The sequence below is a fragment of the Pelecanus crispus genome, chromosome 15, assembly GCF_030463565.1.
Source record: "Pelecanus crispus isolate bPelCri1 chromosome 15, bPelCri1.pri, whole genome shotgun sequence".
Lineage (NCBI taxonomy): Eukaryota > Metazoa > Chordata > Aves > Pelecaniformes > Pelecanidae > Pelecanus > Pelecanus crispus.
This window is the reverse complement of record NC_134657.1, coordinates 7364463-7381725: the sequence shown is the minus strand read 5'-3', so window position 1 is coordinate 7381725 and position 17263 is coordinate 7364463. Positions and strand designations below refer to the sequence as shown.

Sequence of the window (17263 nt, the reverse complement as noted above, 5' to 3'; positions counted from 1 at the left end):
CTAGTGACAGGACAAGAGGCAATAGGCACAAACTGAAATAAAGGAAATTCCGCTCAAACATAAAAAACCCTTTTTTACTCTGAGGGTGGTAAGCCACAGCTTGCCCAGAGATGTGCAGTCGTCATGCGTGGAGATACCTAAAACCTGACTGAACAAAGTCCTTAGCAGCGTGCTCAAGCTGACCCTACTTTGAGTGGGGTGGCTGGACCAGACGATCTCCAGAGGGCCATTGCAACGTCAGCTGTTCTGTGAATGGAGTCACTGCTCTTCTGTAGCTTTTCTGATACTTGCATCATCCTCTTTAATGGTGAGACTCAGGCAGTTTCTCATCTGCCCTTAATAGACAATATAAAGACAAATTTAGCTTTCCCAAGTCAGAACACAATCCCTCCTTCATTTCTTACGTCCTTTCCTCGGGAGAAGAATGAGTTCAATTTGCCTTTTTTCTTTAGATGAAATAACATTAGTTCAATGATAAATAGCGAATAGTTTTTCTTCTTAATGCCAGCCCAGGAACTTAACACACAATAATCAGTTCAGTCTGAGTCCGTAGCCAAGTCTCTAATAGTGAGAATGGTGCTGTTGCAAAGATCTGAAAGCAAAGTTTAGATGCATGGCTTAAATTAATCGTTTCAGAGAATTAGGACCGTAGAGGTTTTTGTGAGTGCTGTACCCACGTCGGCTCTTCACAGACTGCTGCTCGGCAGCAAATGGCATAATGCGTTATAAACCCAGCTATTTCGGCTGAGGCAGGGACAGCGTAGATTGTTGCAGGTAGTATGGATAGATATGTTGCTTCAAAAGACTTAGACTGTTTCCTTCCTTGCCGCCCGTCAGCTTGTTCCCAAATTTATATGCATATCCCCCTAGTTTAGATTCAGTTTACAGCTCTCTTCTCAGCGATCGTGTAGCGCACCTTGCGCAGATGATGCTGACAAGGGCTGTTCACTCTGCTGAACAATCAGCTGAAACATCTGTGTCTGACCTGCATTACGAATTGCAAATTACTTTTTCCACACTAACACCCATAAAATTGCACTGCTTATCTGCCTCTCTGCTGCTAATTACTGGAGGAGTTTTATGTAAATCTTACTGTAAGTTAATTGTTGACAGTTTTGAACCCTTTAATATCCTATTCACTGGAACTTAACAGATAATTGCATATATATATTTCAAGGCTAGTGAAATTGGTCTTTACCTATAGGAAAAACTGTGTTTTGGGCAGGGCTCTTTCCTTTTCTGGTTTTTAACATGACGGGCCTGAGCTTTCTTTGTCTCCCGTGTTATAAAATGTGCATCAGCTGGTAGCAGACAGCTTGGGGTTCTTTCACAAAACCGTTTGTGATAATTGTCATCCTCACTGTAAGTTACTGCAATGTATATGTGTGTATTTCACATCAAGATGACGTATTTAAAATCGGAACATTAAGTGCCCACGATACACTTCAGCTGTCTCTTCCCCTGCACCTCCTCCCTTGACTGATGCAGTGGCTACTTTGAAGTTTACAAGATGACTGGCATTTAGAAATTTGAGATTTTCATCTTTTTTAATAACATTTGAATCCTTCTATTTGTCATAGGTAGGAACTTTGATCTTGGTGTCATATACAGGACTGATTTCCATAGGGGAAAATGTTCAAGGGAGGATCTGCAAGTCTTTAGTTGTTGCTTACTTTTGCTGCCCTGGGAACTCAATGCACAGCTAGATTAGTATTGAATTAGAATCACTGCTCCTAATGAACTATTTAAACCTCCTCCCCATCCTTCCCGTGTCCTGCTTGTTTTTCTCCTCTGCATCTTAAATCTTGTCCTTTTGATTTCAGGGTGGTTTTTGGTTTGGTTTTGGGGTTTTTTTGGTTTGGTGGGTTTTTTTTCTTTTTTTTTTTTTTAAGGACTAAATAATTTGGGACAGAGGGCTACTACTTACTAGATTGCTTTTCAGTGGTTGACCTTTAGTTTTTTCAACAATATAGAGACTAGCATTAATTGTACGGCAGAGTTCTTCATTTAGTAGTTATTACTGTAAAAGCACATACACAAACACATCTTCTGCAAAAAATAGCTGATACGTGTGCCTATTCTGCTAACACATACACACACACACACAAAACATAGGATACAGTTTTTCTCAGGGGATAATTAGTTTTGAGTTCTTTGGGACTGCTTACCTGAGCAACATTATTCATGCATTTGTGTTTTTTTCAGGTTCAGGTCCTTACTGGGCAATTGAGAAAAATAGCTTGCGTGGAAGAGAATAAGTTACCTTCAGGCTTTGTGCAAAAGCTTAAAATGTTTTTCTATTCTCTTTGCACGGTCCGGGGACAGCCTCCCAGTGGAAGCTGGGAATGTGGAAAGAATTGGTTTGTGGTTGCTGGCAGATCGGAGCCAGCCGAGTGGCCTCTGCCAGCAGTTTGCACGGAGTCAGTTGGCTGTTATCTGTGTTTTTTAGGAAGGCTTTGCAACATCTGGGAACAATTCCCTGACTGGCTGCTGGGAATATGCACTATTTCCTATTGGCTGGCAGTGATGTAATAGCCTTGTGTGAGCCTTTGTCTTTTTTTTTTTTCTCTGTTATCTGGGTGCCAACAGATAATACTTGTCCTGTTTGTACGTAAGCTTTTTAGACACTGTATCTGCAACTGCAATTAAAATTGCTGGGTAGAACCATTTAGTCTTCTATCGTACAAGGCAACATGGGAGCTTCAGGATTGCTAAATGATCTTCAGCAAAGTGCATTGTTGCCTTTCAGCACAGAACTGAGGCAGGGAATGAAAATCCACAGAAGCAATTTGTTGTTGATTTCTCATGTATAAAATGAACTGATTTCAGGCCCCGTTTCTTCTCTTCACAGATTATATGTATACCCTCATTCACCTGCTGACAGGAGAAAATAGAGAGCCGTGCGCCAGATCTGACCCAAAGTGGGGAGGATATTAACACAATATTGTATCTTCTTCCATAATGTTTAGAGCATATAAAGAAGGGAGGCGGGATCACTGAAAACCTTCCGAAGCTTTGGGGTACCTGAATGAGTTATTAGGGAAGGATCTGAGTCCTAGTACAGGAGAATGAAATTCCTCTAAGGGGCAGCTGGGGCTGGAGTGCTAGGATCTCTGTGAGCAAGAGATGGGGAGGAAGCAGCCGGGTTACCATGCAGGATGGGGGACTTGAAGAAAAAATGAAAGAATGTGCTGAACGAGGAAGCTTCAAAGCTCTACGATCTTCTCGTCTTCTCTTTGCTAAAGTAATGTTGGGTGGTTCTGGTCTGATATGCACAAGAATTCTCAAATTAGATTTAGCCCAAGTTTGAATTGAAAGATGCTGTCCTATTTCTAACTGTAATCAGCACAAGGTGGAGGAAAGGCCTGTAAGGAAATCTTACTTCCTTAGTCATGCGGCAGAACTACTTGCTATCATTTGCAGAAGCATGGGTACGCTCAACCCAGGTCTCTCCATCGCTCTGATGTACACAGGTACCTGTTTTTAGCAGGGGTGAGGAACGTGTAAGCTCTCAGAAAAACAGTCACCAACCTGCTGAAAAAATCTGGAAGGGTGAGACATGGAAATAGGAGTACAGGATTGCAGATCCTTCTTTTCCCTCCTGTTCTTATTCCACGTGTTCTCTAAGAGGTAGGTAATCCTGTGCTTGAAGAGAACTTGCTGCAAAGTGGCAGTCAGTGAAATCGAATTTGTGTCACAGCTAGTCTGCTGTGCTGTGCCATAAACAAACACCTGAGATGCTTAACAGAAGCTGGGAGTAATCTGAGATGTTATATTTCATGAAGACACAATATCTTCTCTAAAATGATAGAAGGTGGCAGATGATAAAATCACAGAGAAAATTGACAATTTTGTTTTGAACCCCATTCTGCATCTTTCTGTCTCTGAACACTGACGAAGGTCACTCTTTACCTGACAGCCACAGTTTTCTTAAAGTTGTTCCTTTTAGCCTGTTACAGCTCCTGATTTCCAGGCTTTGTAAGCTTGATCCTGCATTCTCTGAGTATCTATGGTCTGTGGTTGGACCAAACCCCGAACAATTGTATTGTAGTTTTCAGCAGGAAAAAAGGGGGAAGCCTAACCTACCCGGCATAGATGATTTCTCATTACTAAAATAAGCATCACGTTCCTGATAGGCTTGTGCAGGCCTTCGAGCAATGTGGAGTCCTGTTGCCTTTGACGGAATTCCTGGTGGAAAAAAGGGCCTTATCAGTAAGTCCTTTTGTGCAATTGGTCCTTCGGGAGCATCCTTCGTGTGGATAATGGGCCGTGTCTCTGAAGCTTTGACTTGGGATTTGAGATGTCTGTGACTTTATAGGAAATAATTACTTTCAACTTGTAGAGGAATGTGGCTGTTCTGAAGTTGCTGTCAGAAGTAAAAATGACTCTTTTGGGTTATTTTGTTAGTTACTGTTATCAGTCCCTTACCTCTCCCTGAGCTGAGAGAAATACCAAGAGCTGCTGCTGCTCTCAGTAGCAGAGAGAATTTAAATATTGTAGTTTTCTTGCTGATAGACTAATAAATATTTAGCCAGATGGGCATATGAGAGCAGAGTGTATCAGTGTTAGCTCTTTTCCCTTCCCAGGCTGGTTCTTGTTGTCTGGTGTCTTCAGCCATGCCTGTTGAACAGACTGATTTCTTGAGCTGGCTTAATGCCTCTGTGAGTTTGTCAAGATGTCTGCTGAGTGCTCGAAAAGGCAGTCCTTGCCATAATTAAGTGAAAAGCATAACCAAATGTGGTGTAGAGGAGAAAAAGGGCAGTGGAGCTACAAGGAGGTGAAGCGATTGATCCGCGGGCTCGCTGAAGACCAGTAGTAGCACTGGAAGAGAACAAGGCTCCCCTGACACCGTGTATTCACTGGCCTGGTGTCACTGCTTGCCTCTGTCTGGGGAGCTTAAATTTTGCTTGCATTTGAGAGCCCAGCCATCTTCCTACCAATCGCTCTTCCACCACTTGAATTTGCTTACACTGTTGTCCTGGTTTCGGCTGGGATAGAGTTAATTTTCTTCCTAGTAGCAGGCACAGTCCTGTGTTTTGGATTTAGTAGGAGAAGAATGTTGATAACACACTGATGGTTTAGTTGTTGCTCAGTGCTGCTTATGCCAGTCAAGGACTTTTCAGCTTCCCATGCTCTGCCAGGGGCACAAGAAGCTGGGAGGGGGCACAGCCAGAATAGCTGATCCAAAGTGGCCCAAGGGCCATTCCATACCATACGGCGTCATGGGCAGTATAGAAACTGGGGGGGTTGGCTGGGGAGCAGCGATCACTGCTGGGAACTGGCTGGGTATCGGTCGGCGGGTGGTGAGCAATTGCATTGGGCATCACTTGCTTTGTATAGTATTATTATCATCATTATTGTTATTATTATCATTACTATTTTACTTTATTTCAATTATTAAACTATTCTTATCTCACCCCAGGAGTGTTTCTCACTCTTACTCCTCCGATTCTCTCCCCCATCCCACCGGGGCAGGGGCAGTGAGCGAGCGGCTGCGTGGTGCTGAGCTGGGGCTGGGGCTGAACCACGACAACTGTGCAGAATGGCCTGGTGTGAAGTTTGCTTTTGTGCCTGTACTAGGGCTTCAGATTGCAAGTCCGGTTGCTGATGTGAGCAGTGTTGACACGGACGGTGAACTGAGCAATGACTTCTGCAAATGAGTTCCAGGATAACTGTTTCTTAGCGGGTGCCTGGCAATGATCGGTAGCTTTCTCTAGCACAGAAGGAAACGTGCACTTTCGGTCAGAATGAGTAGGCTGCACGTTTTGTTGCTGCAGCGTAGAGTAGCTAACTTGCACAGTACGCTTTTGTTTATACTGTCGTGAATTGGAAGTGGCTGTGTGAGAATCACTGGGGATATCAGAAGAACGTAAGATTCTTTTCTGACATGCCAGGGTCGATGTGCTTTCTCCACTTCCTGGGAAAGATTTAGTAGTGGGTAGGATGGTAGGACCTCAGTTAACAGCATTCAGTATGATGGAATGAACTGAATCAACAGTTACAATTAGTTCCACACTTCTCTATTAACTTCCTCCATGTGCACCACACAGAAGACATCGGCGTTCGCATTGAAATGCAGTCCTTCGGGGTGGAACCCAACAGCTGTTTTACAGCCCACAGGCATGCTCTTGAACAGCGGCACACAGTATCGACACAGTGCAAGTAAAGAAGTGGATTAAAATGCTACTGCCAGTCAAAACTGCAGGGGAAGCTTGATGGGTGAAATGTAATTATCAGGGCTGGCTTCTGGCCAGGAAGCTGGGGTTAACAGTACTTTTCTCGCAGAAAAATAGTGAGACATCTATAATGTGGCAGTCCAATAATGCATTATCTTCTCCGTTCAAAGTGGTATAATATTGGAGCCTTTTATTCCTACCATAGCTTGTCAAAGGAAAGGACACAATTTATCTTAAAGCTGATAGGATACTTAAGGATTTAGAGTGTCACTTGTTGGAAGAAATGAGGATCTTCTACCTAGCGCGGCAAAGCAGGGAGCAGTAATTCTGTGTGCCCACATACGGAGCTGGGGCAGTGACATACGAATTCTGTCAACAAGTGTACACCCCCACAGAATTCTTCCTCTTCTCCAGTCGCCACCAAACCCTCATCAAATTGAAGGCATTTTGTGAAGTGCCTGGAAAGAGGCAGGGCTGCTAACTCGCTACGAAGCTCCAGCTGAATCCAGTAGTCCATTGTGTTAGGTGTTAGGCTGCCTTTCTGATCCTTTTGACATTTGGGAAAATACAGCTAGACAGTACAGTCCTAATAATCTTGCTGTGTGTGCCGTCTTCTACTGCAGAATTTTCTTCTCTAGCGCAACAAATGGTTTTCTAGTGCTCTTTTCTGGTGTTCTTGTTAATTTGGTCTGCAGCCATGCATTTATATTCTAGCGCTCTTGAAGACAGAGATCTGTAAGTCAGGAATGAAAGCTTTGATGAAGGGCAAGTGCTCCACTTGTGACCATAGATCTGGACAGTCGGTGTCTTGTTTTAATAACATAATTGCTTCGAGCTCTCTTGCTTAAATCTCTGAAGTCAGGTCCCCTTGCAGGATCTCTCAGGTCCTGGTTATCGTAAGAGTAAGATCACGTCAGGCAACCTGTTTAAACTGTTAAACTCTGGAGGTTATTTATTTATTTATTATTATTCCTCAGGGGCAAAAATTTCACCCCAAAGGATGTGTCTAAATTACAGTAAGTGTACTTTGCGTGGGAATGCCTGAGCCCGTGCAGCATGGATCTTAACTTGGGAAGGTAAACGTGAGAAGTTCTGCAGTGGCCATTGCGTTATCATGGCTGTTGTGCTTATGATTTACTACCTGGAAGACCTTTATCTGGGATTAACAAGCTACTGGGAAACAGGAGTTATTGCTAGCATCTTTTATTGAGTTGGTACGTATCTCGAGTTCACTGTATGTGGTAGTCAGCTCATTCAGGTCGTGGCGCATTTCCTGAATGCAGCTGAAAGGTTAGTACGGGCAATTTCTGCAGCCCTCTTCCTTTTATAATGGTAATGACAAGGTCTGAGGCTGTTTGTGACTGCAATCCCACTGAAGGTCAATAAGAAGCGGGTACCCAGTGCTTTATCCCTCAGGAAATCACAGCCCAGGGGCAATACTCACAAAGTAGCTGCCTTGCTGCAGTGGGTTTTGCTTCTGCTCAAGCAGCGCTCCCAAGATGATCTGCAAGCTCGGTGGGCTTGCCTTCGTAATGGGTTCTGCATTGCCAAGACTTCTTCCAGGAGCAGGGAAATACTCAAAACAAATATCCTGAAATATGGAAAGGATTTGCCTTGTTGGCTCATCTCTCTTTTCACATCAAGCACATCTTTGAGACAGGTGTTGCCATCAGCAGAAAGGCTTGAAGAAGGAACATGTTTTCCTGCTTTCAGATAACTCGGGCCGGGTGCTTGCTTGCATAGCTTGATGCAGTTTAGAATGTGAAGGGTGAGGGGATGTATAGATCTTGCCTACACCCAGTTTCTTTTTTTTTTCTTTTTTCTTCTTTTTATCCCTTGGTTTGATTTTGTTAGTGGAAGCACTTGCACAGAGATTCCTCGGGGGATGAGCCAGGCTCAGAGACATTCTTGCACCTCCATAATGCCAATGTGCTTTCTGAACATCTCCCATTAACTTCCCCACCTGAAAGAAAGAAACCTTAATTATCAAGTTATTAGGAAAGCTCATGTTATTTTTCCCTTCAGTGTTTCCTCTGTTGCTCTTGCTTTGGCGATAAGAGAGTTTGAATAATGCAGCTGGCTCCATGTGGTGCTGGAGAAGTGTTTTGTCTTCAGGCAGTTCCTTTTTGACAGTCTGTGCGTGTTTGCCTTCTCATATTTATGGTATATGCTCCTAGGAGTAATATACTGCATCCTGAACACCAGTCCCCTCCTATCCTGTTCCCTCTCCTTCTCCATCCCCTTCTTTAACAGCTGGCATCTATCTGGTGATTATATTAGAATTAGTCCTTGATAAATTAATTAACCAGTTCTAGTTGGAACCTCATCCATAGGGCTAATTCTTCCACAGCTAAAAGTAGAGGGGAGCTGAGACCTTGTTGCCTTATTATAGGTAATAATCTATATTGTTATTTGAGCATTTATTTAATTAAAGACCTTATTATTTAAAGAGACTCAGCTAAGTTGATTAGATGTCTCAGGGGATTGGTAAGAGGATAAAAACCTTTTCACCTCTAGGTCACTAGTTCAAGTCTAACTTCTGTTGGTAGTGGCCAGAAGGTGTGTGTGGTTGGTGGACTGTTGAAATACATGAATCGGTTTTAGCTTCCTTTCTGATTGGGCAGGATTTTTTTTTTTCCCCATTCTTGCAAAATCATTCAAAATATAGCCAGGAAAGGATGGAACTAGATTGGGATGTGCCGAGTCTGAATTTGCTTTCAGAACTGCTATAGACCTCCTGTGAGAGGCTGAGCAAGTTGCTTCATTTTCATTTAATTTCATTTCATTTATGTTAGGTTAATGGTTGGGCTGGATGATCTTAAAGGTCTTTTCCAACCTAAACGATTCTATGATTCTGTGATTTTGCCTGGATTTGTTCTCAGTACAAATCAGCAATGCTGCCTCCCTGCCTTTTTCTTGCTCTTGTCTGTTGAAGTGCAGGGAGCCCTTGGTGGGGTTTGTCTGCATAGGATGCCCAGCTTAATGGGAGACTGATTTTTGTACAGTCATTTAAAATAGTAACCAAGTTTTTCAGTTGGTGGAATTCTGTTTTCAGTTGGGGCAAAACCTCTCATGTCGGTCATTTGCTTTCCTGGTTTGAATAGTAGAGGACTGTAATCTCTTTCTCCACCATTATGCTTTTTCATAAAAAATAACCACTTAATCTGGCAGGTGCAGTTGAATTAGAACTGGAACTGCTAATTGGGAATCACCACATTCTGTTGCAGAGATAAATTAAAAGGAGTCTTGGACCACTGCATGTTGTTTGTTTTTCTGTAGTGGTGCTTTACCCAGTGTACGGTTCTTCTACCCTAGGATTTAAGTTGCATTTAGGCATGTTAAGTATTTTAATCTCAGTTGTACAAAATCAGTAGTATCCTGCAGTTCTGGGTTAGGAAACTGAGGCACAAATGCTGATTTTTTTTATAAAAGTTTTATTGAATCATTGGTACAGAAAGGACCCGCTCTGTCTGGTTCCTGGGTATACACTTCAGCCAGGAGCTTTTTCCAGCACTAGTAAGATTTAAAGGAAAAAAAAAAAGTTCCACCGACGTGTACAAAAGGATCCTTTAACACAAGGCATCTCTGTCTTTTTTTGGTTTTGTTTTTGGTTTTTTTAAATAGAGAAAAGTAGATACTAGCCCAGTAGATAAGTGGATAGAATCAGATGTTAGTTAAATGTCAGATCCTCTGTCAATCAGTGTATGACAATGAACTACAAACCGGGAGGGTGGGGATAGCAAGAGCGACTCACTCTTCTTGCTCTTGTCTATTTATCTGCTGATTAAAGATGTCACACTAGGCTGAATGGAGATGGTCTTTCTGTCCTGAATTTATTGGAAGTAAGATCGAGTGTAGTGAGCCTCTGGTGTGCCGTGACCATCCCTGTGATCCGTTATCCAGAAGCATCCCTATTAACGATTGAGGGTGCTGATAGGAAGTAGAAATAATACGCTCTGACATTAGTTGCTGTATGAAGAATTTACACCCTGCCTTGCAACGGGACTGGAATGTCTAATAATTCCCACAGGCACCAGGCTGTATATAGATGCTTGGTGTTTGTAATGAGAAGATTGATTGTTGCGGCGTGTCTTCAATTACCTGTTTCTGCGTGCTGTCTGCTGGGTGCTCTGCAGCCTTGCCTTCTGCCCTGCTTGACAGCCTGCCAGGCACCTTCGGCTTCCGCGAATGTAAATGTCAGTGTCGGAGGAGTTTTGAAGGTGATAGTTACAACAGTGTAGTTTTGTAAAAGTTTTCAGGTCATTATGAATTGTAGAAGAGTGCACGCTGCATATCCTGGTTTTCATGGCGTGATTGGGAAATGACTTCTGCCTGCAGCTCTGCCTTAAGGGGACGTTAAGAGACAAAATGGGCACAAGAGACTCAAGTAGGATGGACATCAGGAATCTGGTCCTCCTTCTACAGTTTATGGCTGTTGAGATTTGGTGGAATTTGGCTCTAATTCAGACCCTTAACAGAGATGGTGGCCACTCTGAGCTGGCGATTGGTGCAAACCAGATTGTAAGTTTTGGGGGGGTTTTGAGGGTCTTTGTATAAGAAGTTATACTATGTCTGGGGTGTCATACTGTCAGGTTTCAGCTTTTGCTTTTTATTTTTGTCATGGCAAAACCAGACTGAGTGTGCAGTCTTACAATGCGCGTGCATTTTGCAAGGAATGCTGACAACTTGCATGCTTAGGAAACTCGGAGAATGCCGTAACGACGAGTCACAAGAAGAAGTGCACTCCCTGCCTGGTGTGCTTGTATGTTCTGAGATAAGAAAAATTTTGTGGTGCTTGCAGGAATTTTCTGCATATCCTAGCTGATGATGTTTTCATGTTCGGATTGAGCTTAACCTGATTTTATGAAAGTTTGGCTGGAATCCATGCTACTAGAGGCTTCCTTCCCTCTAGCTTCCCTTAGATCTCACGGAATATTTGGCAAAGCAGTGGCTGAACACCTTATGTCAGAGTGGAGAAACCCATGCAAGTGTATGTAATTCTCTTCTTTCTGTTGACAGCTGGTCCTGGCTGAAAGCTCCCACTCTGACACAGGCTCCCAGTGCACCGAGAGCCACACTGACCTTCCGCCACCCATTGAGAGAACGGGCGGCATTGGAGACTCCCGGCCTCCATCATTCCAGTAAGAGCAAGTTGTCTTTTTATTTTAAACCAAAAAATGCAATTCCTGTCTGTTTCTTCCCCACATTTCTCCCTGCTGCTGCAAACCAGGTACTTATTGCTAGAAAAATAATATACTTATTAGAACTGAGGAGTTAAAAGGGGGATGGGAAGAAAAAACCTGCCATTGTTAGAGTGAAATATAGATCCTATATCTCATTTTGAAACCCGCTGTGGAAGAGTTAAGTAGAGAGGGAGCTCAAAATGCTTTTCGTAACGTATGGATGACAACCTTTTACTACTATGTTATGTATATTTATGTAGTACGCAGAGCTGGCAGAACACTGATAGCCAGAGCAAAAATTTAGATGAGGAATAATGCCTCCTCCGTGCGCATACGGCGGCTAGCAGCTTGAACTGCCTGTAGCCAGACCGGGAGTCATCTGATTTAATGGTAGCCTTGTTACTTCCTGTTAGGTCTGCAGAGCCAACGTATATCCCCAGAATGCCTTCATTTTCAGGGAAGCCCTCTGCATTTACACAAGGAGGATTTGAAGCAGGACCTGGTTCTAGCTGTGATCTTAGTATAGGTTTGGAGAAGGAAACGTGGTCTTGATGTGCCTGATGTCCTATGTTTCCATCGCTTTCTGCGGTATCTGTTGCCTGGAAGAGCCCTTGGTGTTGTGCATGAGCCTTTTGCAGATAAATACCTTCTAGAGGGTACAAGAAATGTTGGGCAATGCTAACCCTGCCTGCCAGCGTGTGTCTGGCAAGGGCTTTGCTGCCCTCGTGCGTTCATGAATTTCTTTATGTTGCCTGGGAGAGGCCTGTATGAGCGCAGTCACGAGGCCTGCAAATATAACTACTTCTTTGTCTGCCTGACCTATACCTACATGTAGTAGCTGCAAGATCAAACTGCCTTTAAAAAAAGAATTACATTGCAAGTTAGGCACGAGTCCGTGTTTGTGGAACCGCTCGCTGCTAATGACTGTACGTATTCAGACCGGTGACATTGAAGCTGGGCTCTGCTGGTGCACCTGCTGTCTTCCTTAGTGTTCTAAAACTCTGGTCTGCATCTTCGTGCCATCAGTCAGCACAGGGCTGCAAGTGATGGTATCTTCGTATTAAAAAACAAATGTGGGAATCCTCAGAGGGGTGAAGTAACTTACACAGGTCATGCTGAGGCAGGAGTAGCAACATGGGAGGTCGTCATTTCTGGCTTGTGTTCTCATTCCTAGATAAACCACCTTCCTTCTTTCTCTCTCCCCCACCCCTTTTTACTTTCTTGTTTTAAAATGCAGTAGGGAATCTGGCTTGTGGGGAGGTCTAAAACTTGTTCTCCCTTTTTTAGTTCTTCTCTTCACAATTGAATGTCTTAACTTTTTGTAGTGTTTTTTTGCTGTTGTGTTTTATTTTTTCAATCCAGAAGAGAGCCTAAGGATGACCTAGGTTTATTTCCATAACGCAGGGCAGAGTATCTCACTCGGTTATTCTCCACGAAGCCCTTAATTCTGTTTTGCTATTAGAATTTCATTTTAAAACACACCCACTCTAGATTTAAAGATTCCAAGTGATAAAGAGTCCACCATATTTTGAAATTACTTGTTTCTCTTAGATTAACTAAGTTGAGCTGCTCAAGTCTTTTATTGTAAAGCGTGGTTTCCAGAACTTGAATTATGACTGTAGTTCTCTTCTGGTCACTTACAATTCTCCAGCAATTTTTGAAAATTATGAAATTATGTTTCTCAGGATTTTGGTGTGGTGATTCTGCAATAGTGTGTTGAGTGCCATTTCTGCATACTGTCTCCTTGAATAGTATTTCCATTTAAGAGATGAGTAGTGCAACCCTGTAACTTTCCCAACTGTAACTTCAGTATTGCTGTATATTCATATATTACCTCCCCTTCTGTAAGTGTGACTTACCTTCTTGGTTCCTAAATCCCTGAGATTTTTTTTTTTATGCTATTCAAACTACCAGAGATCTGTCCTCTCCTGTCTTCCTTCTTCAGTGTTGATTGGCCTTATTTATATAAGAAGCCCCAACTGAGCTAGGTGATGTATAATTGTACAAAGAGAAGTGTTGCTGGACAACAAAGAATACAAGAAATAGATGAAGCAGACAGGTCAGCAGGCAATACCATCCAAGGGAATGAGATCCTTACCAGAGGAAGCTGTAATCTCAGATAGCTGCCTGACAGCGTTGATGTTTTGCTTCATCATTGATTAAATCCAAGGAAAATTTACTTTTTCCCTCCCTGATGAGGGTTCTGAAGTTCATCCTGTATTTCATGCTCCACTGCTGCTGTTTAGTAGTCACCAAATCCACGTTCATCTGCACGGGGGAGGCTGCTCCTGCTTTAGCAGTGAAGGTACATGAGTGAGTTGAGAATAGTGACCTCTGAGCTGTCTTCCTTACACGGCTCTTGGGTATGTGCACTGAAAATTGAATTGAATTGAATTGGCTCAGCAGTGAGAGAGGAAACAAGCCAGCTGTGAGGTTCCTTTTGCACCCTTTGTTAGGGTGTAAACCACCTTTTGTAGGCAGGTTTAGCCCAGGGAGCGATTGAATAGTGGAAAGTAGCAGCAGTAGTCAGTAGATGGTGCTGCTGAGATGTCTGAGAGCATCGCAGGGTGACCTTAGGAAACTGTCACCCTCTTCCCCTTTTCAGTTGTACTGGGCTGAAACAAGAAATGCAAACGTAGTAGTGACAACGCTGAAATACATACCTGCATTTGGGTAGCTTCATTAGGGCTTAAAACGTGCAGTCAGATTTTTTTCTTGAGTAACAACTTCGATTTCCTAATTTGTGTGGTAGGCATGTCAGTACATTTCAGTAACGTGAAGAAAGTGTGTGGGTGCGCAGGAGGCTTTTCAGCAGTCCTCTTAAATGTAACACTCTACAGATGTGCTTACACATACACCAGTTCTGGGTCCAGCTTCCACAGAAGCCCAGGGGACCAGTTGGCTACATCATTGGTAGTTCAATTCCCTGTCTAAAATGTGCATGGCAGTGCATTCCAGCCTCATGGAATTCTAGGAGAAATACATTAATGACTCTGGTGTAAGTATAACGATGGCCATTATGCACTCTGTGTGCCTAAGTAGGACATGTCAGGCATAAATAACAGGTGCAAAGGGCCAATATGAATTGGGATTCCTTTTTAAATGGGTGGTGGTTGTGGGACAGAGAGGAAGAGTATGACCAGTAACTTTCTAAGGGAAATCTTTCACAGCAAAGCATTAGCCCATGTCAGATCATGCACTGTTATATTTTCAGGAGCTTTAGATCATTTTCCACAATTTAGTCCATTAAAATGAGCTATGGCCTTTGCCAGCGCTCCAAGAGGCTTTTCTCATTTCCTTCCATGTGAGCGCTTCAGGGTGGCTTATTAAATGTAAGAACAGCAGAGATACATAACACAGGTTGAGTCTCAGGGGAGAACTACATAGCTAAGCTTAGTTCTGTTCACTGGGCGAAAAAAGAGCATCTCCATCTTCCCCTTTGCTCCAGCCAACTCTGCTTTAACATGACTGATTTTTTTCCTCAGCAGAGACCTTGAATCAGAGGGTCGCAAATAATTGGTCTTACATATACGGTGTTCTGTATTACAGCCACTGCTCTTGGTTAGCTGACTTGACTTGTCTGTTGGAATTAGAAGTGAAAGCCAGGCTGGTTTATACGAACTGAGAAATGCCCCTTCCTCAATGTTTGGAAGTTCAAGAGTATGGAGCTGTCATTGCTGTTTGTTTAGATACATCCCAGCAAGTGGCCCTAAACCATGGGGACAAATTCTCTGCTGCCTCTCTGAAACCTGGCTAGTTGTAGTAGTGACAAAGTGACACTCAGTAGAGTCCTCACAGAAGCAGAGTGGAAGAAATCTGGCCACTGAGATCGTCATCGAGACCTTTCTGCTTTTTGCCCAAAGCTCACTTGCTCCTACTGGTCCTTCGCTGGGACTTACTAGAGAAATATCATGCTGGCATACCTGTGTAGCTTTCAGACCATTGAGAACATGAGGAAAGGACCTGGGGTCTATTCGTGCATTTCACAGACGTGCACTTAATTATTTTGAGGTTTTCTGTGACTTGCAAGACTTCAACCATCAAGGTCAGCACTCCATGTTAGAAGTGGCCACAGTGAGCTATAGCTTCTGCCCTTTGGCTGTCAGCATGCTGCGTATCTAGCTCGGGTTGTCAGGAAAACAAACCTGTTCAGGGGTGAACAAGGAATTGAGCTGAAACACTGGGTTTGGTTTTAAAAAAAAAAGTATATATTGGGGTATTGTAGAAAAGGCAACTCAGTTCACAGGCTTGAGAATAAGCCCCTGGTAGAGCATGTCATCTGTTGGCATCACTAGAGGAGCTCATACGTACTTGTATATATTTCTTGGGTCCGTGGTCTTCAGAATGAGCAGGGAAGGTTTGGGAGATGCATAGGAACTTGGGGTGTTTTGGAGGCTGAGATGAGTGTTAGGGTCAATAAGTTTTGTTCTTCCAAAAACCGGTGTTGTCTGTTTGTTCTTGTGTTAGGCAGGTATGCTACAAATTTGTGATATTAAAGCTTTCATGATGGGACTGTGCTGAAATCCCATTTCCTTTGCAAGTATGTTAGCAGCTAAAGCTGTCTTGTCATTAGTTGTCATCTCACTGCGTGCTAAAATGATCCCTTTTCTTAGCGCATCAGTAGGCTTTTTTTTTTCCTATGGGAATTCCATGCAACAGTCTTCTGGCAGCTTTTTCAAAGTCATGATGATACTACTTGTGCCAGTAGCGCTGTGTCTCAGGGCATGGATATTGAACTGTCTTTTCACCCTTCAGGTAGTTTTGGGGTGAGCAGAGCAGTCTGGGGGAGCTTACAGCGCTGCAGCAAGACTGCAGCCCGCATAAGAGTTTTCTGGCTTCTGAACCGACATGTTCATGACTGCTTATATCAAAAAGAAAAAAAAGAGATGACTCCACTGTCTCTTCCTATTTGTTCTCTAACAGCCCAAATGCTGCCAGCAGCCGGGATGGCCTGGACAATGAAACAGGAACAGAGTCAGTTATTAGCCACCGGCGAGACAGACATCGACGGAGAAATAGAGAAGGGCATGAGGATGGTGAGTCCTGTTTAATTTTTCCCCTTTTTCATTTAGAAAGAACAAATTTTCTGATAATCTTTCAGAGCAACAACTACTTTTGCATGAATACTGCAGAAGAGAAGTGTGTTTGCATTCCTGCGTGCTTTCAGGGACTATTGTTATTTTAATAGAATAGTTTGATTGCTTTGAAACTCTTTGAGCGTTTTCTAAGACGTCTGGACAACCTGCAGTGAAGTGGCAGGGAGATTCTTTTTGGCGATATACAGAACTTTCTGTAGTATTAGAAGATGATTAGTTTGGAGAAGAATAACGACACCCAATGCTGAGCTCCATATGTCACGGCTAGGCTGGCTCCATTATCCAGGTTTGCTCATTTAAAGGTAGAACACATTGTCTGTATGATGTGTTGGGAGTTTGCAGTGCAGACGGTTTGAGAGTCTTAGTATTTTAGCATTGCAAAATCTGAGCCCAAATCCTCTGAAATGATTTCTGTTGATTTCCTCAGGCTTGGATCATCAGTAGTGTTTTACGCTGGTATAACTGCAGCACATTGGCTTGGAAGATCTTTTTTTTTATACATAAGTACACCCAAAGTACACATATGAGCTACAGAACTCCATCTCTTGCCTCTAGTCTGTACATCAAAGTAAGCTTGTTTTTTCATTTGTTGCCAGACAAGAATTTCCAGGCTTAATTAAGAATTAATAGGTGCCACCCATTGAGTTTAAAATGGTCCAGAATATGGAATACTTGGGCCCCAGAGATGCCGTCGCAGGCTTTATTCACAGCTCCACCCACTGAAGTATTTGCCTCCAGTTAGAAACCAGAAGTCACATATATACTGTGGGTTAGAAGCAGGTGTCTTTCTGTTCATTTAACCCTTCCA

At 43.1% G+C, this 17263-nt stretch overlaps 1 protein-coding gene across 2 annotated transcripts in view; it reads left to right on the top strand.

Moving 5' to 3' along the window:
• The window catches only part of DVL1 (dishevelled segment polarity protein 1), a 105219-nt gene that overhangs the window by 46410 nt on the left and 41546 nt on the right, over positions 1-17263 (top strand). For both annotated transcript variants that reach the window (XM_075721515.1, XM_075721514.1), the window contains exons 3-4: positions 11196-11317; positions 16283-16395. In XM_075721515.1, coding sequence (XP_075577630.1) covers positions 11196-11317; positions 16283-16395 — 235 coding nt within the window. The remainder of the gene's footprint in view (positions 1-11195; positions 11318-16282; positions 16396-17263) is intronic.